The 24,168-nt window shown below is 42.6% G+C and overlaps 1 protein-coding gene across 1 annotated transcript; it reads right to left on the bottom strand.

The window, feature by feature from the left end:
- Positions 1 to 806: 806 nt before the first annotated feature.
- On the bottom strand, positions 807 to 21,493 carry rbm38 (RNA binding motif protein 38). Its single transcript, XM_030423835.1, has 4 exons — positions 21,000 to 21,493; positions 18,142 to 18,265; positions 15,235 to 15,289; positions 807 to 2,335 (listed from the first exon to the last, which is right to left on the bottom strand). The coding sequence occupies exons 1-4, from the start codon at positions 21,219 to 21,221 to the stop codon at positions 1,984 to 1,986; spliced, it is 753 nt and encodes a 250-aa protein (XP_030279695.1). The 5' UTR covers positions 21,222 to 21,493; the 3' UTR covers positions 807 to 1,983.
- Between the last annotated feature and the right edge of the window lie 2,675 nt (positions 21,494 to 24,168).

The following is a 24,168-nucleotide window of genomic DNA, read 5'->3' as shown; positions in this document are numbered from 1 at the left end:
AACGCTGTGTTCAAGGCTGCAAGTCCTGAAAATGTAGGGAATGTGACAAATTGTTCACCACTTCCTGATTGATCAGCTACAAAAAAGATGATGCAAAATGGACATTGTGCCATATTTCAGGGTAAACATGAGCTTACAGCTGCTAATGTTAGCATTCTACCTACTACCAAGCTAAAATTACCATTTGATAGTGTTACACAACACAATAAAAAGACATAACTTTAATATTGTCTCAAATCTTGTACTCAATTACTTGAGCCCAAAAGAAGCTGTGTTTTAAAATATGTTGTTTTACCTTAAAACAAGATTTCCATTACCCACCTTTTCAAGTTGCTGATCAATTGAAATGCTGTGAAACGATAACAATTTATCAGATTTCCTATATTTATGACATCATACGTCACTGCATTCAAGCTTCCTGTCAGAGGAAGATGGCCACTGCGTGTGACTAGCCGGCCTCCGATCAGCTTATCTTTGAATCAAGACTGAAAGAAGAAAGAAACAGCTAGTCTGGCTCCATTCAAATGATATAAAATCCACCTAACAGCCTATTTAACATATTACATGGGGTTTGTTTAATGTGTGCAAAAAACAAAAAGCAAGAAGCAAGTCTCATTTTTGTCACGGAGCAGCTGCTGGTTAATCATCTGAGACTCTGTGAAGTTCTCCTGGCCTTCATCTGAACACTTTCACCCGTCAATCAGTAAAATGTCAATGATTTATGTGACTCATGTGTGACTCTTCAGGCTCCTGGTAGTGTCATGCAGCAGCTGTTTCCTGCAGTGACAGTAATCCGACCACACATCTTAGAAATATTTCCTTTTTATTTTGCATATTTGTCTTAAATGTGATGTATGGCTTGGTTTATGAGTACTAAGTTGGTGCCACAGCACCGTGAGACTCCAGTATCATCGCTCAAGCTTCTGTCTTGTTTTGTCTGCAGCTGGGACAAAAAGAAAAAGACAAAGAAACAACTCTGACCAGTACAATGGGCTGGGAGAGGAGCTGGGTCCTGACACTGGCGTATACTGCCTTGCTCTATTTGTCTCTCACTCACACACACACACGGAAACAGACAACAAGTACACTCACACATATTCAGGAACAACATACATCTTGACATCCAAACACATTTACTTGATATGTATTGACAATTTTGTAATTTATCATAAAACCAAACAGTCCCCGAACATCAATAAGCATCTGTGGGAATTTCGTTATGACTGATGTGTTTTAAGTGTTAACAAAGTCTTTCTCTGGGGTAATGTTTGAACAGTAGAAATAAAAAACATAATACCAGTGTTGTCTACCTTATTCATGCTCATCCGCCATCATCATAATTGCATATTCTGTGATTATCACTGTGTAATGACTTGCCAGCGGTAGATAAAAGGAACAAAGGGGAACACAATAAACATTTTGCTCATTTGAAATGAGTGACTAGTAAAGGTGACAAACACAAACTGAACCCGGGTACACGAAGAGAGAGATCGCTAAGGCCTTGACAGAAAGGTAACCTTGAAGAGGAGGTAATTGGACCTGCGTTTTCTGAGAGAGGAACTAGCTCTCAGCTTGGCTGATGTCCAGCATTCATCTCAGGACTTTTGGAGAAACTGCAGCCGCAGCATCATGTCAAACAGACATATTTCTCTTTGTCTGTACCCATCCACTCTCCAGCAGTCAGCCAGCCTCCATCGTCAGCGCTGAGGCTCAGGGGTGAGAGAGAAACGACATCTCGTTCCAGTCCCTGACTTCTTATGAAAAACATTCAGATCGTTTGCTGATGATGGTAGCAGTAGAACATTTTCATCAACTATTACAACAATAATATATATATATATAAAAAAAAACAGGAATGAGAGTGCTGTCTAAAAGCCCTTTTGATTACATCACACTCTCCCTGTTAATCCAGTCTCATAATGATGATGTCACAGGTCAACAGTCAGGCTGTTTTGAATCATCAGTTCAGCAGCTCGGAGCTGCTCACTGCATGCGGTCGGGCTGGTGCAGAGGGTAATGGAGGAAGGCCTGCGGGGCGGCAGACATGGTGGTGAGTGCGGCCAGAGGAGGATGGATGGCGGCCGGGGGGGTCGGGGATGCAGTGAGAGCCGGCCCTGGAGTTCCAGGGGAGAAGCTGTAGCTGAGGTATCCAGCGGATGGCGACGGTGAAGGAGTGTAGGGGTACTGCTCCAGTCCTGTGGGGGCGTAGTGGCTGTAGGCGGAGCTGTAGTCCAGGTAAGGGGAGGTGAGCGCTGCCGCTGTGGGGCTGAGCTGAGACTGCAGCACCAGGCTGGGCTGGAGGAAGGCCTGGGGGTAGACGTACTGCTGGGCCAGTCTGGACAGACAGAGGAACGAGGGTCAGGATGAGATTAAAAGATCACTTTATTAACTGATTAGTCGAGCAAAAGATATTTTTTTATTCAATTTGTTAGTAGTCATTTCTGGTATGCAGCATTCTTTGTGTTTAATCTGGTTATAACAGATGACATCACATCACCATCATTCTGGCTTCTTTCCTTGTTCAATTTTGATTTGAACATATTACTGATCACCTTAAAAGCTCATCAGTGTGCTGCCAAAGGTTGCCCTAGTCCATCCTTTTATCTTTTTTTAATGTATTCTTTTGCCTGTAGCTAAATCCTCTTATGCTATGTTGTCTTTGTTTTGTGTTTGTATTGATTTTATTCATTTATATGTTGTAATATGTTTTATTCATAAAGGACATTTTATGTTATATTGGCTTTTATTCTGTTATGTTGTCTTCCTCAGATTTCTGCTTTTGCTTTTGCTTTTTTATACAGAACAGGGGATTGTTTTCCTCTGTTGCTTTCTCTTTTAGTTTTTATGTGATATTTTCTATAATAGACAAATGGATAGCAAAAAGAGAAAGAAAAAGAAAATTATTGTCGGATTCATTCGTGGTGAAGAAAAATCTTCACCTTCAGTTCCAGTTTTGACAGTACAGGAAAATAAACTTTATGCTCATCGACACACAACTCCACACAGAAGAGGTCAAACTTGGGAAGATTATTCAGACTAAATGAGAGATTTCACTTTCAACGTCTTTTTGGTAAAACCACCCTAAGATATCACATTAGGAGCTTGACATCATTTCAAAATTCAAAATGTACACTATCAATACATTTCGATCAACCCGCACATGTTTTGGTACTTTTATATTGTTATATTCGTGTCTCTAAATTACTTGTTAATATAAATGACTTTTTAAAAATCTTATTTATTTTCTGTTTTCAAGCCGTTTTTCCAGCTATGCTTCTTCCGAACCTTGTGTTTGACACAAGGAAAGTGTTTAATACACTTACACATAAAGGCCTGTATTCTTTTTTGTGTTTGAGCATCAGATAAAATCATCAAAATCGAATTTTTGTTCATAGTCGTCACTCGGTCGTCCTCCGTGAGATCATTAGATCAGACTAAGTGTGACAAACAGCAACAGTAACCAGAGACAGACACACACAGTCGAGACGGAGTCGTGTGTTTTAACACAAACAAACGGACGGTTTCTCCAGTTACTACTTCTTCTCCTTTTAAAGGCATGAGCTTCTTCTTTAGGAGCAATTATCAGCACCGTTGCCTTAAAATAGACCTTTTTCCCCTGTGTTATAGTTTAATTAGCACACTGCCTGAGAAATGTAAAAAAAAAAAACAACCTCCTGCTTTGTTCCAAATGAAATATCACCCGTTTAACAATGAAACGCCAAATAACGAGATTTACTTTTAATCACGATCGCTGAATTAATTTACGTGATTTTTTCTTTAAACAGGGCGTCTCTGTCTTCAGTGCCTGACCTGCCACCACAGATGCAGCGTATGTGGCTGTTGATACTCGGAGCCACGGCGATAATGAGGGAAAGAAGTGCTCCACTGTCCTCCTGTATTCACTCATGCCCTTGCCTCAGGCTGCCCACTTAACCTGAACTGCCTCAGTTACATCTGGCAACAGAAGCAGCGATCATATCACAGGAACTAGGTTATGCTGCTTAAGTTAAAAAACAACGGGACATGACAGTATTCAACACTCACACGGCGCTGATCAGCGCCTACAGTCAAACCCATTAACCTGACAGTAACCTTGTCACCGAGTCTGAAGAGGCGATCAGAGTGAGCTGCTGCTGCTGCTGCTTACCTCTAAACAGAGCAGGAGCAGATCAGGTGTGATTACACAACAAACAGTGGGACAGGGGGCCCGTTCACACCCACTCTGCTGTATACACAACACACAAAAGGCACACACCACTATGACTGCCTGATATACTGCACTGACCATATATTAATATAGGCTTATTTAACCTCTTCTAGTCCTTAAAATCCCTGTTAAATGAATCCAGAGGTTGCATAAAAACATGTTGCTTGAAAAGATGAATTCCTAGATATGCATGTTTTCGTATTGCCAAACTAAATCTTAGTAAATTTGAGTGAAATATTATATATGACACTATGCTCTTATTATTTTTTTGGTGCACTTTCAGGACAGAAAACGCCTTGTGCATCATGTCTACACATTTCACTGTGTAATTCAAGGAAGAATCCGGACAAGATTTTCAAATAAAGGTTTCTTCTACATAAAGGAATGGTACATTTTGTTTCCTTTCTGCCAAACGTTAGACGAGAAGACTGACACTGCTCTCATATCGATGTGAAGCTACAGCTGAGAGACATCTTCTCGTTTGTTACTCGAATATCTTCGTCTTTCAACTCTGCCAAGACAGCAGATAAATGTTCCCCCCCGACAACATATTAAACAATTAAATTAAGGAGGAAAGAGGACAGATTTGCTGTATTCATCTCAAAATCTTATTAAAAGTCAAGATCTTGACACTAACACTAACTCAACTGTTACTGCACCAGTGAGGAAATGATCCCTCTGCTGCAGCTTTAACACAATAATAGTCCAATGATTCGCTTGTTGAGGCTGTAAAAAAAAAAACTCTGGTAGACTCTTTTTACAAAGCACGACTGTCTCAGTAAAATCAGACGGTGTCTAAATGGTTAACTGATGACAAGAAGGATCATATTTTACCGCCTTGCTGGACTGCATCGAGGCGCAGTGAAAATGCTGCAATCTGGATTTGACGACAACCTACAGCCTGAAAACATGGACACCAACTCCTCAGTATATACTAATCATACACAGTTCGTACTATATAATAATCTTCATAGCATACTGTTTGATTTGGTTTCAGAAACTGAATGATGGCAGTGTAACAAAATAATATAAATTTTAATCGTTGCATTATTAACGTACTAACTGTATAATATACATATGTCTGGTTTCCTTGGACACAGTTTTGAGAGATTTTAGACAAACAGAAAACTTCACTTGATCATTTTATATTTTATATCAACAGGAAACGATGCCACAGTGCTGATGGAAGAAGATGTACTTCAGCTGTATTAAGGAACTTACATCTTGCATTGAAGGTCAAATTGGGATTCTCAGTTGTTTTTCGGGGTAGCCATGTTGATAACGCTGTCTTTGTGACGGTGGCGCCAATGGTAATAATTCCCGGGAAACACTCCAACACTTACAGTGTCCATTTGATCTGCCTTTTTAGATCATTTTCGGTGTAGTTCACACGTGGTTGAAGAATTAAACAAAAGTAGCCATGGCAACATGGGCAAACAACACCACAACTGTCATGATTCAACCATCCTGAACTCTGCCTGGTGTGCAGAACTATGTTGACATCACCGATCTCCAGCTGAGCCTTTTCCCACTTGAAACCCAAACACAACAAACACAGAAATTCTGAAATCCCCTGTGTGAAATAATCAGAAGTGTTTTAACCACGAAAAACTGCGTGTTCGGGGCAGAGTGAGAAGCTGATGGAGACATTTTCAGGGAGATGTGGCCGAGAAAGCGTCACCAAAGACGACAAAACCTGCGGACTAACGACTTACAACAACACAGAAAGTCACAGCACAGCTGAAGCTAATAACGCCCTGACCCCTCTGTATCTCATCTCTCCTCGCTCGCGCTCCGTCAGTCTCTCCCAGAGCAGAAGTGCAGTGTCATTCCCACGGCTGTGTGCCGCTGTCTGCCAGCCTGCCTGCCTGTGCATCGGCCTGACTGATCCAATGTGACAGCGGCATCGTACGAGAGGGAGCTGCGCCTCGCCTCATTCCTCCCAGTGCTCAGCATCATTGCTGGCTGTCAAACACACGTACATTATACAGTACATAAAACATGCAAGGAAGAAAGAAGGGGAGTATAATACACATGTGTGCAGTCAGTTAAGCAGCTTAGATGAAGTTGTGTGTGTGTGTGTGTGTGTGTGAGTAGGGGGGTTCAGGGCTAATTGGCGCAGCTGCATGGGTGTACGCTCACTAACAGACCCATGAGAGCAGAATAACCTCCACAGACTCTCCCTCCCCTCCCCGGGTTTACTCCCTCACAGCCAGCTTCCTCTTGCACTCCCTTCCCACTGTCCTTCCTCAGAACCAGGCAGTGTGATAAAACAGGGGGGGTGCGCTGAATCAAACAAAAGAAATAAACCGAGAACATCTGCATTTTTCCTTTTCTCTTTTAAGGTCGAGGTCGTGAGCGGAACGGGGGGTGGGGGGAGTAGATGCTGAGAGGTGAAGGATCAGCCATCATATCCCTCATGCCTAAGGACAGGCACGCTTTTAATAGTTCAGATCAGGGATGTGAGTCAGTCAAAGAGACAAACACACACTCGCGGAGGCGCACACACATGACCCTCCGTCCTCTCTCGATAAACACACACGGCTTGAGGGAGGGTGAGAGATAGAAAGGCCAGCATCAGCGCTGGACACTCAGCTCTAATGTCAGCAAGAAAGAAAGACATTTAATTAATTCATTAAAACAAACAGGGCCGTGTAATGTGGAGGGAACCTGCGTTAAGATCACGTATTTCTAAACCGTGATAACCTCAATGCATCTCAGATTGTGGCCGCAGTGTAATATGATCTAAATAATTTCAAATTTCCCTTTCGCTCGTTTCGTGTTTGTTGCACATTCAACAAGCATTTCAAAACATCCGGTTCTGACACATCAACTAGAAGCTCGCCAGAAAAAGAGCAGATGTTTGATTAAGATAAAACTTTTATCAATCTATGAGTAAGCAGCAGTTTATTTAACCTCACATGTGACTGCAGCCGCCTCACAGTGACAGTCGCTCACGATGTAAGGGAAAACGCTTTTTATGTTGATTCCAGAGGTTGTATGGACAATGTAGTTTGATATATTTGCGAGATTCATCATTTCAACAATCAAAAGAGTTGTCAATAATAATCTCAATTAATTCTTTGTGCCAAAATTGGACAGTTAAATTGTGTCATTTGTCTTTGTGTAACTATGTACCGGCTTGGGGAGTAACAGCATACAAGTAACAGGATTACTTAATCAGGATGCTAAAAAAGTTGTAACCGTCACAGAAAAAAAAGATACATTAATGAAAAAAGTGGATTACTAAGAGGATTACAATTTTAAGTAAGAATGATACACAAGTTTGTCACCAGGCACATATGACAACACTTCACGAGCCTCACACAACATACACAAGTGTGTATTCTTACCGAGGACACGCTAGATATTAAGATTAAACAAAAGTCATCTTATTAAGATTTTTTTTCTATTGTCATTATTTTCTTAAGTTTGTTATCAAGGTAATCCAAAAGTAACCAGAAGTAATCAAGTTAGTTTACTTTAATGTTGTGATACAAGGATTTTGATTGACTAATTTTCTTAACAGGTGACTGGTAGCTTTTTAAAAAAATGTAATGTTGGGAACATGAAAATTTGATAATAGACACCTTGAGGATTACAATAAACAAAACAAAAAATATTCATCAGAAAAATATATCAGTGAGAGTAATATGCAGGTGTTTTAAACACTGTGGTCGTCTGACTCGTCTCTCATTAACATTTCATTTTCTTGTGTGTCGCATTTGTCATCACAAATGCAACGGAAAAAGGAGAATCAGTAGAATCGGAATCAGAATATATCCAGAAATGTTGAGTTAGTGTTGAGTAAAAGTCCTAATCATTACACATTTTGACTTATTTTTAAGGAGTGAGACATCTTATGTCCGTCTCGTCTCTGTTGTTAGCTGCACATGTGCAGCACCGATCAGAAGCCACAAATAACAGTAGCCACTTCTTTGCTATCTTTAACTTCAGTCTCTCTTTTAAGCTTGACTTGTTAATACTTCTCCATCCAATGGCCTCAACTTCAACTCACATATAGCATTGTCATGTAAACAACCGTGACTACGGCAGAGTCATATGACGCAGGAGCGACAGGCCGATTTCAGCCCCTCACATTACAGACGGAAGCCAGATGTTAAATAGGATCTAAATGTGTATATGCTCATAAATAACTAGATATGTTGCAGAAATGCAACACTGTATCATCACTCATTTATTAACAGTTCATACAGAAGTTATAGGCATTGATAAACACTGATAACCACTGCAACAAAGCTCTTAAACTGGGGTAGTAAGAGATGAGTTTAGAGTTGAAATTCACATCACAAATCGACAAAAGCTGAAGAGGAAGTGAAAAAAGATGCAAATGCAGATCAAACGTATCATCTTTTAACAGACAGCTGAACAAAATGGGAGCTCTCCCCGCTGTAAAAGCCTCCACCATGACCTTTTTTATATGTTTTCCAAATTAGGTTTTTACATCCGACAGAAGTGTCTCTCCTAATTGGGTCCCCGGGTAAGAGAGATATACACCCGAGGGTTCCCCCTGTCTACCTGAACCCCCTCGACAGACAGAGAGTGATCACTGCAGGCTGAGAGCGAGGAGGAAAGAGACAGCCAGATCATTCAGAGGAAGCAAAAAAAACAATCAAGATAGAACAGTCGAGGAGTGCGAGCGTACTGAAGACGTGTTTCATTTCTCACTCCGCCATGAACGCCTTTCGCACACAGAGGCGAGCTCCAGCATCACGTCTGCCACCGGCCCCCGAAGCTTCACTGAACCCAGCCACAACTACACCCGACCACAGGTGTGCTGTTAGTCTGTGTCATCCCTCCACCCTTCCTCCCCCTCTCTGTTCCACTGCTTCAACAGGAAGCAGCCCCACCACCACCTCTGCTGCTGCTGCTGCTGCCGCCACTCCTCCACCTTCAACAGCCTCACCACACATCCATCTCCTTCCTCTCCTTTCTTTCTCTCAAAAAAATAAACACCAGAATGTTTTATGAGAGAAAAAAAAAACACGAAATTTCACTTCTGCCAAGCGCCGACGTTGGGTGCTAAAGGCAGACAGCAGGCAGCCATGGGCGACAGATGTCCCCCTCCCTCCCCTCAAATGAGAACACCCCCCTCCTCCTCCTCCTCTCCAACTCAGCTGTACCTAAAAGCCACATTTGGCATCAGCCCGTCCTCTGTCCCCTTAAAACTTAAAGCAAATACACCGAAGCAGCAGACAGAGCTGCGCTTTGTGTGAGTTTATCTTTGTTATTTGCCGCTCAGTGTGGGAGCGTCTGACAGACAGAAGCCATGTGTGACCCTGACGCCCCCCGAGAGCCCCACAGCTGTGAGGGCGGAGGAGACACAGGAGCAACAAAAGACCTGCAGACAAACTTAAGAGCTTACATTTAAAGGAAGAGCTTGACACTTTGGTGAATGCTCTAATTGGATTTCTTGACACTACTGTGCAGATTCGGGCAGCAGCTGGTTAGCTCAGCTCAGCAAAACAACTGGAAGCAGGCGGAAACAACCTGGCTCCGTCTGACCCAACCCAGAGCTCCTATAACACTCACCAATTAACATGTTTGAGTTACGTTTTTAAGCAAAAATACAAAATGATTGATGGTCCTAGTTTCTCCAATGTGAGAATTTAAGACACGATATTAGTTCATCAGACTTCTGTTATTGGAATCTGATTGAAAACACCATCAACCGGAGTCGACACTGACCTCGTTAACCATGTCTTTCGTATGTTTGTCGTCCCTGAAATATCAGTTTTCATCACAACCCAAAACCAACTACTTGTATCATAATATCACGTGAATGCCTGGTATATGTAAGTGTGTGTCTGATGACAGAAACACATGATAAGAAAGTAAATTAAAAGGCTAAATTTCAGCGCAACGGACATTTTTTGATTGACTGCAAAAGGCTCCCAGCTGCAGAGTCCGGCTTAAAACCGAAACTGTATCTTGAAGTCGTTCTTAAAATAAAAACCCCTCACTTTGCCAAGAAATGTTTGATTCTGACTGCAGTCATACTGATCATGTCAAAGAAACATCTAGCCTCGGAGCGGAGGGATCCGAGTTTGACAGATGCGCCCCGTACATGTACAAGAACAGAAAAAATATAAAGATTTGCCGGGCTGTGTTTTGTGTCGTGTGTCTGCTTATTAATCCAGAGGAATCAAACCACAGATTCGTGTCGATTCATTTAAAGAGTCAATATTACCTCGAGTCTCCTCGAAGACGAAGAAGAGATCAGGTTTACATGTAGGTGGAGAGACAAACGTAACAATGACAGAGACACAGAGAGCTTCCTGTTGAGAAAAAAAGGGAATCTGCCCCACATGTTGCAGCTGTGCTGTGCTGAGATCTCCTGAGGTTAAAGTTGTTTCTAAAATTAGTATCGCTTCTTCTTCTTCTACAACATCAAACAATATAACTGACCCGCAGGGTCACGAGATGAATCATAAATGAGTTGTTCTCCCCCGCAGACTGAGATGGACAGCAAACAAAAAGATTTGTTGAAGAAAGAACTAGTTTTACAGTTTACAGCGATTCATTCGCAGATTCTTTTCACGATTAATCGATGAACATTGTACTCTATAAAATGTAAAAACATTGTGAGTAAAGCTCCTCAGAACTTCCAGTCATCTTTTTAGAAGCAATCCTTAGATTAATCATTGCGGCTCTGATGAAGCAGGACTGCAAGCATTAAGCTCTGCACTTCCACAAAGTTGTTGGACCCGTGTGAGATTAAAAAAATGAAAGAAAGCATAAAAATCAGAACAGTAAAGGACGAGATATCCTGACTTTTAGGATCCATTCCATGTATGGATCAAAATGCAAACACACAAGATCCAACTTGCTACATACAGCTGTGTTTTGAATATTTGCTTATTTCTCTGTTTTCAAATATCTTTTATGAGACGTCACCTCAGGCTCGAAAATTTTGAGCGCACTATTTACCATTTTCACTGATTTTACAGACCAAATTGACATAATTCTTTGTGGCACCACTTCAAAATAAAAGCCTCAGATGAGATTTGGAACTCAAGACCAGAACTGCAAGAATTTCACTGATCTATTAGTCTATTAAAACGAACACCAACTGCTTTGATTAAAGTCATTTTTAAAAGAAAAATATCAAATATTTTCTGGTTAAAACTTCTTCAATATAGGGATTTGATTTTCTTTGTCATTTCTGGTAGCAGGTGAAGAGTCTTTGGGGTTTGGACTGTTCATTGGACAAAATAAGCAATTGTGGAAAGCTCTGGAAAATTGCGATGAGCATTTTTCACACTTTTCTGGGGCATTTTATAGACTTTTTAATTAATCAATAATCCTAGAATTAAAATCGTTAGTTGCAGCCCTGAGGACGACTACAAGTTAAAAGGGAACACAGTTTCTACTTTCTGATGAAGATCTCTCCAGTTAAAAAAAAAGGGTCTGGCAGCTCACAAAGTAGCAAACCAAACTGTTTTATTTATGCTTTATAACAGCTAATTATCAACCGAGGGAATCACGTCACTGCGCTGTTTATAAAAGGACTCACTCATTATTAAATTATTAAACCCACCGCTAACTCGCTGTACGTTGTCAAATCGACACTCAAAAAATTCAAAAATGTCAAAACTATGATGACACAGAATAGAAAATGGTGGCAAATCCTCCAGCTTAAAGACACACCTGTACCAAACATGTTAATTCTTGCATGTGCAGGTGTTTCCACACTAATGAACAGAGTGCCACCTCCTGTGTGCGTTTGCCTCACAGGTGTGTTAGTTAGTCAGTGGGTGTGTGTGTGTGTGTGTGTGTGTGTGTGTGTGTGTGTGTGTGTGTGTGCTGATGTTGTTTTCCTCTTTTGTTTCAGTCTGCGAGGTGTCAAAGCTGCGACTCTTCCTGGAAGCAGATTAAAGAGACCGACTCCCTCTGCTCCGAGACTCTCAATCAAGCCATCATCACTCATTCATAGACTCATCTGGGTCGGCCTGGATTCCCTCATCACTCATTCAGAAATTGAGGGCTGCAATATTAATAGCTCTCAGAACAGTTGAGGTTTTTAATGGACTCTTCTGTAGCCGCAGGACCAGAACTTGTCAGCCTGCAGAGAGTCAAAGCGGAAGACGTCTGTTCCTAAACACTACATCTAGAAATACCTCTGAAATATATACAAGATCCAGTCTTTTTGGACAACCAAGAAAAGACAACAAGCACACTTTTTGCCAAATAGCTGAAGACACCCACGCAGTCAACAGCACACACACACACACACACACACCCAGTACAGTCAGCTGCGATACCAGTTGCCCTCTTATAAGATCACCTGAACAACTGCCGAACGCAGAATATCTGACTCAACCTGAAGCAAGTGTTCTACTTACACAACATGAATCTGCTTGCTTTGCTGCTCTACTGTCTGTGACGGCCCAGGGAATGAATCATCCTCCAAGCTTCACTCAGGAACTGACTCATTAAGGTTTTCCTTTTTGTGTTCATACAGCGAGACGCTTGGCAGATGGGACGGAGGAGGCCGAGTTCCCGTCACATGTGGATTACAGCGAGTTTCCAAAAAAGATCCTGAGGGATGACCAGCAGCTCCTGTGTTGCCACTGCAGACAGTCAGCGCTGCATTACATGTGGAACAGCTGATTCAGGGAATTTATACAGATACTGACGTCGTCCGTTTTTTTGGAAAATCAAACGAGGGACTCTTTTGGAATAAAAGAACGAGACAGAAGTGACTGTTTTTGATTTATCCAGCAAATCAAGTCAAGACACATTAGGGATCTTTGACTTCTTCTACACGCGAGAAGGCAATATGGAGGGTTTTCGCTGATGTTGAGGTATACTAACGAGTTGTAATTGTTAGTTGCAGCCCTACTGAACACCATTAGATGAATTAAAGGGAAATTAACTGACTTTCTAACATTTTCACTATAAGTTTAATGCTAAAAAAAAACACTTTATCAATGAGGATTTTTCCAAAATTAGATTTCAAGTCTACAGGTAGCAAACCAAACACTGTTTCGTTCATGCTTTATTACACACTGTTATTGATCAGTAAGCCCGTCTGAGTGACGCCGCTGTGCCGTTGATAAAGGACTGATTCATTCCTTATTTGTTGAAAATCCCTGACAAATCAATACACACCGTTAGGGTCATTGTCGATGCTGAGGAAATTAACAGTGTAGAATTGACTGAGTGAGCCGAGGAGTGTGAGGTTTCGACGACACGTGTTACGTGTGCGGCCCTCAAACACAAGATTTCCAAAAAAAGCTTGCGGCAGTTAGCAGGTAACTCAGAGACGAACGAAAAATGAAAATGTCTGCAAATAGGGTAGATAATGAGGTCTGGGAGCTCCTTATCCTCGGAGCAGATTGAATTATTGTTACTGCCGTTTAATGCCGTTGGTTAGAAAGCGCTGCCTGATACGTATGTAAAAAAAGGCCTACTGTCACACCTCTGTTGTTCCTGGAGCACCGGCATGCTGTCTAACATCCAACCCTCCATGATCAGCACCAGCATTTGGAGGCAATTTTACACAGTGGCCAAACCATGAACCTACAGCATCAGATGATTTCTCACACATTTCCTTATAAGCTTACGTTGTGAAAAGGTTGTTTGAAACAGGACAGTTTCTTGATTTCCTTTGTTGAAGTGCTATGGCCTACATCTGCGTTTACTTTCTGGTTCTTTGATCGCAGCTTTTTTAATAACTTCCACGGGAAATGACTCATTGAACCATCAGAATTTGATCCATTTGGTCCATTAAAATTTGGAAAGTCTAGCAGAGCCAATCAGGAAGCTATGTGGACCATTTTAGACCCAACATGTGAAACTTTTTTAACCTAATTTGCCATTGAGCAGCTTTGACAGGAACCAACAGGGCTCTGCCTCCGACGCTGTATCCAGATTTTCCTCGTTGTGAATCGAAGTGATCGAAGTTTTCCCTCCTCAGACTGCTTAAGCCTCAAGAGGTAAAACGAGACGATATTTCACAGGAAGAAACTAAAGATTAGCTACAGAAGCATCTTTATTCCTCATCTTTCCCCTTATTTGATATGAGCTGTTAACACAAGAGTTCTGCTGGAGACACGCTCGCCACAGGTTTTGATTTATAGTTCATTGTTTGGACGTTGAATGCTACGCTGGCATGTATCTCAAACGATCAGGCCGTGTTGCACCGACTTGTGTTTAGCCACATGTAGTTATATACAGTGTGGAGACAGCAGGCTACAAATGTACTACTGCAATCTTTGTTTATGAGAGTGGTGGTCGTGGGGAACAGGAGGTTTGCAGCTGTGAAGAGAATTAAGAGTCTTTTTCTTTAACTTCCTTAACGTTATCTTCGCAATCAGCATCCGCCATGAGCGTCTGGCGAAAGCTGACCAATCACGGGTCTTGTAGCCGCTACAGTAGCTGCTGTAGCCCTGATGTGGACCAGCCTGCATCTGTATCCCCTTAACCCTGAGCTATGACTTCAGCTCGTGCCCCCTCGCAGGATTGCCTCGCCCCAGGTTGGGATCCAGCGGCCTTATACAGCCGAGAGATATTAAATAGAAATGAACGGCATGTTTCTGGAAGAAAAAAAAAATGAGATAATGGCAGGGTGAGTTTGTTTGAGAGGAGAGAGAGAAGAGATGCGGGGAAGTTTGACCAAATGGCTTGTTGCCTCGGCGAAGCTCAAGTCATGCATGAGCGAAATTCAGAATTGAGCTGCTCATGTGTTTAATGGACCGGAGAGAGACCGAGAGGGAAAACAGGAGACAAATCACAAAACACAATGCACAGATATAGACATGAGAGGAGCGCGCCTTTGTGTGCTGTAATGGCTCCACATCGCAGAGTCGCGCTGAACCGAGTGCTCAGAAATGTCAAGGATGGAGGAGGGAGATGCATTGCGTTGAGGAGGTGGAGGCAGCAGGTGAGAGAGAGAGAGAGAGAGAGAGAGAGAGAGAGAGAGAGAGAGAGAGAGAGAGAGAGAGAGAGAGAGAGGGAGAGAGGGAGGTGGAAATAAAGGTATTGATTCTTCTCCATCTTACCCGTATTGCCTCTGAGCCCACGTGGGATGGACCTGCTGAACTCCAACAGAGAGACCTGCAGTCACAGAGAAAAAGCAGAGGGAAGCCATGATGAGGGATATTTTGGCAGACAGGGACAGACTCTCTCCTTTTTTTCTGACTCTGCTTGTTTTGCCTCAGATGTTAGCATGTATAGGGGGGTATCAGAGACCGAGTGTTATTCCCTCGGCGCACACACACATGCTCGACACGCTCACGCAAATAATGATACACTCGGTCGCTCGCAAACATCTGTGACCTCGCTGCCTTCAGAGTTCACCGGGAATCAGCTGAGGCTGAGTAAGAAAGGAGAGACTTCTCCTCCTCCTCTCTGACCCTCCGCTGACTTCATTTCAACATTCCTCCTGCAAGTCATTCCTCTCTTATTTCTCCTTTTTTCACCGCACCACAGCGCTTCTCTTTTGTATCAAACCTACATCTGAATGCACATTTTCTTTTCTCCGCCAGGACAAAGAGGGGACAGTTATTCCCTAACAGTCCCGTCCCCTCGTTCCCTTCTTATTCTCCCTGCACTCTCACACACTATAACAAAATTCCAAGCACTGCCATCTCCCATCAGCTGCATGCTCAGGGAGTTGCGTCGCAGCGCTGGCTGTGGAATACAGTCAGACACACAGTCAGTTGTTGTTGGCGCCGCTGTTTGTCAATCACACCTACACTCAATGGTATTTCAGCCAGCGAGCTTTAAATGAAGCAGCGGGAGGAAAGCTGCTGTCAGGGTCTGGTGTGCACCGAGACGTCGGAGGGGGAGCACGATGTCTGTGTGTGTGTGTGTGTGTGTGTGTGTGTGTGTGTGCGTGCTGGTGGGTAACACTGGAAAAGCCCAGCGGCACGAAAGCTGTGCGTTAACTTAAGTACACAATGAGCGGATGCATGGTGGGAATGAGCAGAGACAGTCGGCTGCAAGGAGCATACCAGTGGTTTAACATGTCTTGTTTTGTTCTCAACACAAATATATTCAGTTTAGTGTCATAGAGGAGTAAAGAAAGATGAAAATATTCACATTTCAAAAGCTGGAATAAGATAATTAAGACTTGTTTTGTCTTAAGAATTGGTGTTAATATTGATGACTAATCGATAGCCGAACAGCGACCGTTCTGCTGTCTTTATGCTTTAATCAACGTCGTCATTTGCTAACATTCATATAATCCTTTCTGGTTGTCTTCTAGGTTTAATCTGCGACAGGACATACAGTTGTTTGTTCATGCAAAGCTTTACCATTTGACAGTAACCTACATTATCTTTGGCTCAATCCCATTTCCTGTTTTTATCCTTACCCCTTGTTTTCAGGTGCCTCCTTGCCCCTCAGAACGGAGTGACAAGCAACAGAGGTTGAAATCCCCCCCCAACTTCTCAAGACCCTCATAAGTCATCAATGAAGCCTCTGAAAAACCTCAGTTTGTGGAGGACAGTGGCACCCAACAAGAGACAGGAAAGGGGTTTATCGGGTTCGGGCCAAAACAAATACTAAACAACTCATGTTTACTCTGGTGGACTACAGTTCTTTTGTAAGTTTCAAGTCTCACTGAGCCATTGGTTACCTGGAAGCTGTTTTTTTTTATCAAACTGTTTCTTGCTTTAGGAAAATGTGTGGAATTAAAGGATCGGTCTGGGGCCTGTTTCACCAGTCTGCAACATGCAAGCTGCAACTTGCTACGTGAGATAATTAATTCACACTACGAAGAACATGGGGAGTTATTTAAATACCACATAAACCATTATAATGCCTTAAATACTCACTCGCACAACAATCCCACAGCTGAAAACAGTCCCAGACAAATGCACTTATTTACTCCTGACTCAGTAACATTTGCTAAATACTACACCTCCCAGCTGATTAAGCAGATTTTTTTGCCTTTTTTAAAAGGATAACTATTTATTTGTGACCTGTTTTTAAATATTTAGTCGCTGCTGCCACAGAGAGTGGAGGGAATTCAGTAAGTATTGTTTGTTTTGGTCTTTTTTATGAGATTTCTTTACAAAAGAAAAATTTAGAATATCACCAGCATGATATGTCTTTTCTGCTGCTGGGAGTCTCTCTATCAAAACAAAGAAAAAGGACGTTTCACAGAGTCACACCTGGAGGAATAAACACCCCGAAGCTACCTTGAATTCTTCAGTGATCTGGAGCTGTTTGCCGACAGGAGGACACAGAGATTTCTGTTAAACTTTTGGGATTGAAAATCATATTTTCTTCACTCCTGTTTATCAACCTGACTGCAGCAGCGATCTGCAGATGTGATCTCTGTTACCGAGTGTCAATGTTGTGTCAAAAATCTTTGTGAGAAGAGAGAACCGATCTCTCTGGTGAGTGCTGAGTTGAGTGAGAGGTTGACCTGAATGCAATCACACAGACACACACTGACTCTTTGTGTCGTTGCCTGCAATCTTAAAACTAACGAACAGTAAAGTAATCTGGCTATTTGAGGAAAATTTTACGCTCGTGGGAATAATAACACCAATGAACACAAATGATCCTGTGATCAAACCGGCTTCGTTGGTGGGTAACACAACATTAAACCACCACCACTGGATAAAAATCTATCTGACGTGACTCAGGTACAAATGTTCAAGGACGAGGCAATGTTTCAGTTTTACTCACGTTAGGTTTAGTCTCATTCCCACACTGTATGAATTTATAATGACAGGATACCAAATTTAATGCACCGTTACCTTGAGTAAACTTGTGAATTCGATCATTCGGTCAAATAACAACTGAACAAAGGTCTCATTGTTTTTTGACATTTTAAACCAGAGCTCTTACACACTACATCTTTAAATGAACACTATTGTTTGCAGTTATATGGTTGAAAATTAACTGAAACAACCTGCTGATACGAATTACATCCTAATAACTTGAAGACTTACTTGACTGCGAGCTGCGAGGCTTCGCTCCAAGGTACGCCAAGTTCACGTTGGCCTTCCTGCCGTCGATGATGGGGTTTGCGTCCTTGCACGCCCGCTCTGCTGCCCCCCTGTCCACCATGGTCACCTGTTGACAGAATCACAGCATTGCTCTCATTAACATCACTCTGATTAATCTGCTGTACATCACAGCATGTGAAAGCTTCTGTGCTCAGTCTGGATTGGAGTGATCTCAACGTGAGTGCACTGATGAAGCAACAGACAGAGCAGGGCGGCCCTGAGGAAGCTGCTGCCCTTGCCTCTCCTTGAATGATTCAATCATTTTTTTGCTAAATGCGTGAGGAGACACTGACTCCACTTCATGAAGGCAGAAATCATCATGGTTTAAGGCTTCTAGTGTAGGAGGTAGGTTTTTTTTTTTTTTTTTTTTTTCAGACTGGGCTGAAAGGATGAGATACAGGAATCTACCTTGAGGGAGTGAGTTTAAGAGTGGGCAGATAGGAGAAGGGGTGGTGAAGGTTACGGCACACAGACGGAGCAACTACACTCAGTATATGAGGAAAACTACAAGTCCATCTTCAAGAAATGGGACACTGAAAGCAAAACTGCCACGCTTGCTTTCATTTCGCAGCATCAGACGCCCGACTCTTATGCAAACAGAGGCAGCGGATGGTTTGAGATCGCTGAGGTTCAAGAAGCTGCTGCGGAAAAAATTAAAGGAACAGTTCACCCAAAAAGGAAAGTCCACACTAACGCCAGTGGAAAATCAGGTGAAAGTTCGTAGTCCACATTCTCCAAAACAACTGAAGTAGACGGGAACTTGTTTTAAAACATAAAAAACATGAAATGGCTCCATACAGCTCCTCCAGCGTAAGTCCACAGAAGCTCAGTGATCTATTACGCTCTAACCAAAATTTTAGATCACAATACTGTCCCGCGCAAACATCATGACGTGAGCCGGCAAATTTGTGGTGTTGCCCTGTTTAGCTGACACCGACTCATTCCCAAATTCCATGTGTGGATGGTAAAGTGCTGCTTGCATGCCGCTGCATCAGGCCAATCAACCTGTAGTAACCTCCCAAACACTGACATGCGCTGCCTCTGCTACCCATGACAGCTACGTGTGCACTTTCTTTTCAAATTAAAAACCTGAAGATGCCGTAGCACCTGTTCGATAATTGATATTGTGAAAAATATCACATATGACGGCAAATATCGTAACATATGAAGTTATCTAATATAGGTCCAAGGCTACCGAGATCCCAAATTGAATTGGTTAAACGTTACTTGAACTCAGCTGCATGTTGAGAATGGGATCTTGCAGCTTCTGAAGACTTGGATTACACCAGACAAGCTGTATGGAGCCATTAGTCTGAAAACGCGTCCCCATCTACTTCAATTGATTAGCTGAATGCTGAAACGCTGTTTTGTTGTGAAGCTCCAGAAATTTTTGTAGACTACAAAAAGTTTTAACATTCTAAGATGGGAACTGTTAAAAAAACAAACAAAAAAACTCAAGGGTAAGTCTATGGAAGCCTTGATATCCCAAATTTATTTGAAAAGAAATTCATTTACAACCTTTTAAGCTAAAATATTCACCGTCACTAACAGCCGAAAGGCGTTAGCATGCACCTGACTGAAAATGGTGAGCCAAGGGATTTGAATGAGGCTACATGTCGTCTTTGCTGTAGGTAGGTGTTAACAAACAGGGCACACTGCACATTTTCAGTGTCACCTCTCGATATATGTTATCGTGATATAAAATCTTAGTTTTCACCCTAAGCTTCCGGGGACTTGGACCACACTGGACGAGCTGTATGGAGCCATCTCATGTCCTTCTTTCAGGTTTTTTTTATGTTTTAAAATAAGTCCCCGTTTACTTCAGGTGTTAAGCAGAATGCTTTGCCGTCACGCTCCAGAAATGTTTTGTGGACCACGACGGGTAAGAACATAATAACTGACTTTAATGTTTATTTTTTTTGGGGGGGGACTTATCCGTGAAGAGTGCTGATGATGGGGAGTCAGGGATGAAATGATCACGGTGGAGAAAACAACTCAAAACACACACACACACACACACCGGTTGCCTCAGCTGACCAGCCTCGCTGGCTGTGCAGAGGCAGAGCTGAGTTGAACTGCTTCATCTCGATCCAAAACACACCAACAGAATCCATCACACAAACTCACAGTCACTCATACAAACAACCATGCTGGCACACACACACACACACAGAGGGGGGAAGGGCTGTGTGGGAGGAAGTCAAAATGAAAGTACTGCAGCCTTATCTTGCAGAGCCAACTGACATGTCACACCTCTGTGACCAAGGTCTCTGCCCCCTTTTACTCTCTCTCTCTGTCTCACAGCAGAAAAACACACATCTGTCCACAGATGCAGAAGCTTATTACCAACTCAAGTGTTAACCCCCCCCCCACCTCTTACATACTGTTTACTCAGTCGTACTTCGGGGCTGCAGAGATAATTGATGACACACTTATAAGAAATAATCTGCTACTCATGCTTCAAGCATGTGACTGCCACCACCCGACACACTGAGTATGTCTGCTGCTGGAACAAAGTGGCAGTGTGTGTGTGTGTGTGTGTGTGTGTGTGCAGCCACCAGGGGCCCAGGAAAAAAGAAAACACCCTGCAGAAGATGACCAGGAGGTAAAAGCAAAAAACCCCCAAAAATATTATTAACCACAAAGATAAAGTTTATGGCTTTAGTGTGTTTTCACCTCCGTGACAAGCCAATTAAAGTCCGAGCGGCTGATTAAATCTTAATTTAAACTCACATGTGCTCATTTATCTCCCCCCCCCCCACCAAAAAAAAAAAAAAAACAAGCGACTTGAATGAACTCACAAAGCCGTATCCTCTGGATTTGCCCGTCTGCTTGTCTGTGATCACCACCGCCTCGTCGATGTCCCCGAAAGTCTCGAAATATTTCCGAAGTGAGGCGTCGTTGGTGTGATAGGGCAGCCCGCCGACAAAGATCTTGGTGTAGGTCGTGTCTTTCTCCATGGTGGGGTGCATTATCTCTAACGGGACCCCGACCAGCTGACCCAAAAACAGCGGAGAACTCATGCGGCTCACGACAAAACCCCAAAACAAAACAGGAAGGATAACGCAAAGAAAAAGGCGAGAATGAACTTGATCAACCGAGCGGCTATGATAACGACGAGAGCGCGTCCATGGCTAAAAAACACGCAGCCTCCTCCTGTGGGCTCACATACAGCTGTTGGATGTGTAGTCCTCCTGACAGGTGTCTGGGAACCTCATGTCTCCTGTCCCGGAAAAAAAAAGTCTTAAGGCTTCGGTAGGCGCGTCTTGAATGCGCCCACAGCGCGTCTGGTCCAATGGACGAGCCGTGCGTCTTTTCCATCTGCGCATCCCGCCTCCTGCTCCACCCATCTCCTGCTGCGCGCACACACAGACGAGAAACCCCCACAACCCCCCCAACCCACCCCGAGCAATAAATAGCAATAAAATAGAGCTAACAGTTTGATATCTGCAGCGAAGAGGAGGCGCTGAATGTCATTAAGAAAGAAGAGTGTCAAAATGTGATGCGTGAGGATCCATGGCAGAGACAGAAAGCATTTATTTCTGAATTAACTGTCTGAAGTGGATGAAGAGGAGGAGGAGGAGGAGGTTGTGAAAGCATCCATCCACACAGCTTAGAGAGAGAGTCAATAAAGAACAAACTGACATTTGGTCTCAATTTGAGAACTATCTGTGCCAAGACCACTGCATTCAATCAGACGCCAGATGTCTCATTTTTAATTTATGATCATATGAAAGCTTTATCTTGTTTTTATTTATTTTTTGTTCTAACTCCCATAGCTGCTGTTTATGGAACAGTAAATCCTCCATCAGAGGGCTTTTCCCGCTGATCCTGGGTCTGGCAGGGCACTCTTGCGGTTATAAAACGGACTATGTCGTAATTCTTCCCTAATCTTTAATCTTTTAACCTGTCTGGTGTAAAATGAAGTGTGATAGCTAATTGTGTGAATACTGCTGCTGGGTTTACTAGACGCTGGATTCATGGGTCTGATGCTGATACAGATGTTAGATACAGATGTAAAAACATTCAAATATCAATATGAAACACATTTAAACACATCTTCAAAAATATATGTAGGCTATGTAATGGAGGCAAGAGATTTCACAGCTTAACATAAAGCGTTATTGACGAATATGACACCAGATTTCTGAAACTTCACTTTGAATCTATTGATTATAAATTACCCCAAGCATCTTTTTCTGCATTATGTTCTGTAAAGAAAAGTCTTCACATTGGACAACATATACACAGAGACCAATATGTCTGTGATATGCCGGTCACGCTCTACTACTGCTACAACTTCTAAACCAGACAGTCAGACTCACAGCAGTTCTCTGATTTAAATGCTAATGTCAGATCATCTTAGTTCTAAAGTTAGAAACCACAGAATTAGACAAATTGATGACGGCTCTAGATCAGGGGCCGGCCAAAGTTGGCCTGCCATGAGGTTTGATTTGGAAAAAATAAATAAACAAAATGAATTAAAAAAACTGCAATATACTATATCGTGTTTTTGCTGTTTTTCGTGAGATAAAAATGCCCTTTAAATATGTAGGATCGCTCTTATTCACATACCTATTGATTTTATTTCATAATCTGAGCATGGCGGACAGAGGGACACATCTTATTCAACAAGTGTGGCCCACCATCAAGTGTCAGTCTTGGCCCTTGAAGGGAAAAAAGTCTGGGCGCCCCTAAACTAAAGGAAAGGAAAGAGGATCACCAAAGTCATTACAGCTCATCCTGAGGGGAAAATAAATATATGAAGCAAATTTCATGATCATTATCGATCTAGCCATCCAACAGTTTTTTGTGAAATCTTACTCAAAGCCACAAATATAATCGCTCTCAAGAAAAAAGTCAGGAAAACATCATTAAAGCAGGATTCAACATCTGGGGACCATGACTGGTTGTACGAAATGTCAGTGCAGTCCACCTTGTTGTTGCCTCTGGTGTGAATCTTTTTGATTCTTACTCATCAAACAATAAAGCATGTAAAACACAAAATAATGATTACATAAAAACCAAAGAGAAACAGGAAATCGCCTCTTGTTTTTGGCTCTGAATGTGTCCGACTGTTCCTCAAACCTGCAACGCTGCAGGTCGGAGCGTTGAGTGAGTCAGCCAGCGGTTACCTGGCAGCCAATGCTTTCTCTGACAGACACTGTAATTTTATTACAAACGACACTCAAGTGTACAAAGGAAATGTCATTTAAAGCTTTGAGTGGGAGGACAGGAATCTGTAGGTGAGAGTACAGTAACAGCAGCTGGTCGGGACAGCCTGGAGGTGTGAGATCTTTTCATTGGCCGCAAAGTCATTAACAGGAGGGAAGAAAGTGGGATGATGAATGACAAAAGTGCTCACAGAGGTGGGAGGGGGGGCAAAGGAAACAAACAGCAGATGAAAGGTAGGCTGCAGACGAGCAGCCTGAACCTCAATGTCACCGGCCGACTGCAGCCAGTCTGAGAGGAAGCTCTCGCCCTTTTTTGCGTTCACTCCTGAGGATTCGCCACACAGATGTCCTTCACACTCCCAATTCCCTCCACATGTCTATGCCTCCACGCACACACACACATACACACACTCCTTTGTGATATTCAGGAGATTAGGAGCAGAATGTATCTCATGTGAGCAGACAAATGGTCTGTTGATAAAATTACGAGCTTATTGTCTCATAAAGAATAGCTGCAGTGTCGAAGCTTATGTGAAGTACAATTTAATCGACAGAGATCCCAGTGTGCTCGGTTACATTCAGGAACATCAGCCTGGCTGACCAGCGGGTATGTTGCCACCCAAGAGGACAGACAGCGAGCCAGAATTGAGAGCAAGGTTAATTTTTTGTTTTGTTGTCCTGTTTATGAGGACGCAAGGGACGCACTTTTTAATTAATGTCCTCCATTAACGCTGATTTCTTTTGGCTGGGCGATAAAAAGAAAACTTGAAGTCATGCTTCAGGAAGGACAACGTTA

The sequence above is a fragment of the Sparus aurata genome, chromosome 7 (assembly GCF_900880675.1).
Source record: "Sparus aurata chromosome 7, fSpaAur1.1, whole genome shotgun sequence".
Lineage (NCBI taxonomy): Eukaryota > Metazoa > Chordata > Actinopteri > Spariformes > Sparidae > Sparus > Sparus aurata.
This window is presented reverse-complemented; position numbering and strand designations above follow the sequence as displayed.